Raw genomic sequence first — 4,473 nt, 5'->3', positions numbered from 1 at the left:
GCACGGGGTCAACATAGCCATGGGTAGCGGCTAAATCCATACGACTCTCACTTTGAAAAGTGTGCACGGGGTCAACATGGTTGTTCGCGACAATGAAGCGATCAAAAGATAAAATGTTATCAATAATATTCATATTTTATAATTACCAATATATGAGAAATGCTTTATCGGCCTGTGGTAGCGATTAAATGAAGCGATCAAAATCAGTTGTTTGTGGATAATATGTATATATAAAGGCACTTGATTTGATGGATGAAATGTGTTATTTGAAAATAATGACATCGAACAGAAAACACAAGGTTTTTACCTTAATTGTGGGGGCTAATAATGCAAAAGAATCGGTCAGAAGGCAGCCCAATATTTTACATTTTTTAAAGTGAACTTAAGAATGGCTTGTTCAGACTTAGAACATCGTGAATGTTAAGAAGGTTAAGAATGACAAAATTGATTTAATTTCTTAATTTTAGCGAACATAGCATGGCTCGTGGTTGATTAGCATGGTCTTTAAACACAGCATAAAAGTTGATAATAATATTTTTATTCGCCAAGAGCAATTCTGTTTGTGGTTTAAGTCCAAGGTATGAAAAAATCATTATGTTTGCACGATGAGTTTAAAATTATACAAACCTATGAGATTAGAATTATAGGTTGTGCAATAACGTCAGGTTTATAACTAAGCCAACAAGTTCAAAATTAATATTGATATCGTAGACGTTAGACCCGATGCAAAAAACGACGATCTACTTGAGGGTGAAAAACTGGTGAAATCTATTAATATGTCCTTGACATTGGCGAACGACCCGTTATTGGGAGCTGGTTCAAGTCTGAGTAGATGGCACATGAGAGAGTAGACGTCAACCATGTCAAACGGCTCCGCTTTGTAGCTGGTTCTGAAACTAGGCCCTCTAGCGACAAAGAAACTTCTCATCGACGCCAGTGAATTATCATAGCCATGGGTGGCGGCTAAATCCATACGACTCTCACTTTGAGCCGAAAAATTCTGAAAATATGAAAAACATTTAAAGCAATGAATCAACAAATGAATGAATGAATCAATCAATCAATCAATCAATAAATTTTAAAAAATGAATAAAGTTTCGTGACTGATTGACTCCATATACTCTCTATGCAACATGTAAGCTTACGTTGGAAATACATGTCAAGCTTGATGCAAACGCTTGCGGATCCTGGAGCGCACCAATCACAGTAGAGTTAAATTGACCAATCAGGTTACATTACGTTTGTATCTGAATCTTCTATATATCATCAAATTTTACTCTCCTTGGCTCCAAGTAACCTCTATTTAGCCGCCAGATGTATCGGTGTTGACATGTCCCACACATTGGCCTATCAGTCAGACTAAACTCCTAAGCGTTATTCCTCAGTGCAAACGGCAGATTTACTGTGCCTTTATCAGTAAAAGCTGCCCACAACGATAATCTTTATTGCAGCGTTGGTCATTTAAAAGGCCCAGGGCCAGGTACCACATACTTTTGTGTTATCTCACTGATTTGACTGAGATATATCCAGATTTAACACAAAGCAGCATACAGGCAGCCATATTCTGGGTGCCAGTAAATTCAAATTTGGTCATAAATTTTATATTTACAAGCGTACTACCAAGCAGATATATAAATGCATTATAAAATTAGTTCGGAAATAAAATGGTGTTTTTTTTTAAGTTACTGATATTGGGAGTTTAGCTAATCTTTTACTCTCATGACTGAAATGCGGTACCCAAAATACATTCGTTTTCCATTTACATGTAACACTAGCATACGTGGCATGTTACTATTTTGAAAAGTTTGTACTTATACATATGCATGCGACAAAACGTCTCTTACCGCCAAAATCTCCCATCCTTCATCGCATACAACCAATATTGGCATAATCCTCCGGTGATTTGCATAATGATAACGACCGGGAATTTCGTCCTTCCTATAAACAGACATATTCGGATGTTTTCCTTTCAATGATTCGTACACCTTCATTGTCTTGTCCTCCGCTGGCAAGATACTCATAATAGCCCCCGTTTCTGTGATTCTTTCAACGTCATTTGGATCCACGTAGTCATAGAGATCGATCTTCCGATCACGTGACACTTCAACCATACCGTGATCAGTCATGACTATGATGTCAGTCGTGTCGTAGACCTTCCGTTGTTTGAGGTTACCTATCAGGTAGCCCAAGATGTCGTCGACTTCCTCGGTTTCCTCACGTACTTCTTGGGAATCGGGCCCATAAGCGTGTCCCACAGCGTCGGGTTCTGTAATATACACGCACGTAAAATCAATGTCCCGCTCTGCGATCCACTCGACGACAGTATCGAAACGCTGTCGGAAAGGTTCGCTTCCGTTGTAAGGTGGTGAAATGTCAGGTTTGTAGCCTCCGTTTGTGGCAGTTTCACCGCCCGGCCAAAAATGCGCGGCCGTCGTAAGGCCTTGCTTCTTCGCAGTCACCCATAGAGGTTCACCCCCGTTGTCCCACCACTCGGTGTCTTTCGTCGTGAACCAAAACGTGTCGTCTAAGACTGGGTCGTACATGGTATTCCCGACAATGCCGTGGCTTTCCGGATGCAATCCTAGAAAAGCGCAGTTTACAGAGTTTATTGAGCAGCTGGATAAATTCTACAATTTTTTCAGATTCTTCTTCTGTTAGAAGCAACTAAGTTGTAACATCTTAGATGTGCGACCCAAGGCTACTGTGATTTTTGACATGTAACAGTGATATTGATGATGCAGTCTGGTCTAAACTTTTGGATTTTTCCTTGCAAAATTATTAAACTTCACTGACAAGGAGCCAAATCTTGACCGTCTATTTCACAACGTGTGCGCACTAAAAATGTATTGAGTATAAGTTGTGTAGTCTATTCGGTTGCGAACACTGGAAACAAGAGTTATAAAACGAAGCACATGTCAACCGTGTCTTTATCACGTAATGAGGGGAAATTTTCATATAAAATATGACGAGAACATTGTCGTGGAGATACTGAGATCATTTACCAATTTTGGCGAGACAAAGCTTCAACCTAGTCACTGATCCAACTTCGTTCAAGTCATGGATTCACCAGTTATTGGTAACAGAAATTCAGGGCTACAGCGTTTGTCAGAAGGGTGTAACGGTAACTTTGCTGTTGGTAATATTTCAATCCATTTACAACAATGTGTCTCTACTTCCAGAGCAATTTCGTACTGTAGGTGGTAGTTGTGTTTAACTTGTAACAAATACAGAGCAAATGATGGTTTGTGATTATTCATTATCATTGCATAGATAAAGCGTTTTGCTGTAAGTATGAGACATGATTATAAATAACTGGAGCACTTGTCTCCAAATTACACCATGGGGGCTGAGTCTCCGAAAACAAAAAGACACTCTTTTGCAAAACTCGCCACAACAGGAGCAGACGATGAGACGATGGTGTTACCAAGGTGCCCTTCTCCATGACGGCCCAATGGCTGAGTCTGTACCTACCAGTAATAATGGTGTGATGGCACGGCATTGTCTTGGTTATGAAAGCAGGTACAACGTACTCTGCTTCCACACCTTCACTGACGAACTGGTCAAAGTTCGGCGTCTGAGCATTGCCGAGGTAATCCGGACGAAACCCGTCGAATGAGATCAGGAGTAACCGTGCTTGAACAGTTGATAACAACAGGAGGGCGACGATCGCAAAGTTCTGACGTCGAAGAGCGAAATACACCATTTTCTAATCGACCGATATTGGTTTCTAATGAAGAAAATACATAAAGATAGGGAGAGCAAAGGCTTTGAAGAATGTTAATATACTCCGTGCTGGCTATCTTCAGTGAACTTTCAGTCACCTGAACTAGAGTATATATAATAAATTATTTTATATTAAAGATTAAAGTCCTTTGAGGGGGGTCACATCTAGTCGCCCCTGGAGGCGATATGTTGAGAAATTAGCACAGTACTTCCTAAAAGTTTGACCAGTCGACTTATTTCGCCTTTCCGAATATATATATGTAATATATATATATATTATATATATATATATATATATATATATATCGAAGTATACAGATGTCCTCGTGGGAAATTACAGTGCTCAATGCCAAAGCAGAGCGTTATAAATAAACAGATTACTTCAAGTACAAAGTAATGAAATCTATTACTTGAGTTTCATGCATCTTGCAATCCTCAGATAGAGTGAAAGGATTACTAGCTCGACACTCTTACATATATGATTGAGACGAACCATTCTATTTGTAGGTGGTGTTAAAATTCGATAAATAATATTTGTTTTGGTGGCGACATTTTGAAACCAACTCAGAGCGTTTGTTTAACAGTGTAGATTTGTCAGCATTGATAATGTACAGCTTTTCTGATATACAAAGATTACATCGCTTGTTCATGTTAGAGTAGCTCAATGCTTTATCAATGATTGACCATGAAATGTCAAAGACTTAGCCCTTATTTCTTAAATTCCATACAAATTTTGACAACTCGGTGTCG

The 4,473-nt window shown here is 39.1% G+C and overlaps 1 protein-coding gene across 1 annotated transcript; it reads right to left on the bottom strand.

Annotated features, from left to right (window-relative positions):
* Positions 1-566: 566 nt before the first annotated feature.
* LOC139119614 (bis(5'-adenosyl)-triphosphatase enpp4-like) lies at positions 567-3,790 on the bottom strand. The gene is made up of 3 exons (XM_070683458.1): positions 3,472-3,790; positions 1,845-2,581; positions 567-1,000 (listed from the first exon to the last, which is right to left on the bottom strand). Exons 1-3 carry the CDS (start codon positions 3,701-3,703, stop codon positions 674-676), a joined length of 1,296 nt encoding a protein of 431 aa, XP_070539559.1. The 5' UTR covers positions 3,704-3,790; the 3' UTR covers positions 567-673.
* Between the last annotated feature and the right edge of the window lie 683 nt (positions 3,791-4,473).

The sequence above is a fragment of the Ptychodera flava genome, chromosome 20 (assembly GCF_041260155.1).
Source record: "Ptychodera flava strain L36383 chromosome 20, AS_Pfla_20210202, whole genome shotgun sequence".
NCBI lineage: Eukaryota > Metazoa > Hemichordata > Enteropneusta > Ptychoderidae > Ptychodera > Ptychodera flava.
This window is presented reverse-complemented; position numbering and strand designations above follow the sequence as displayed.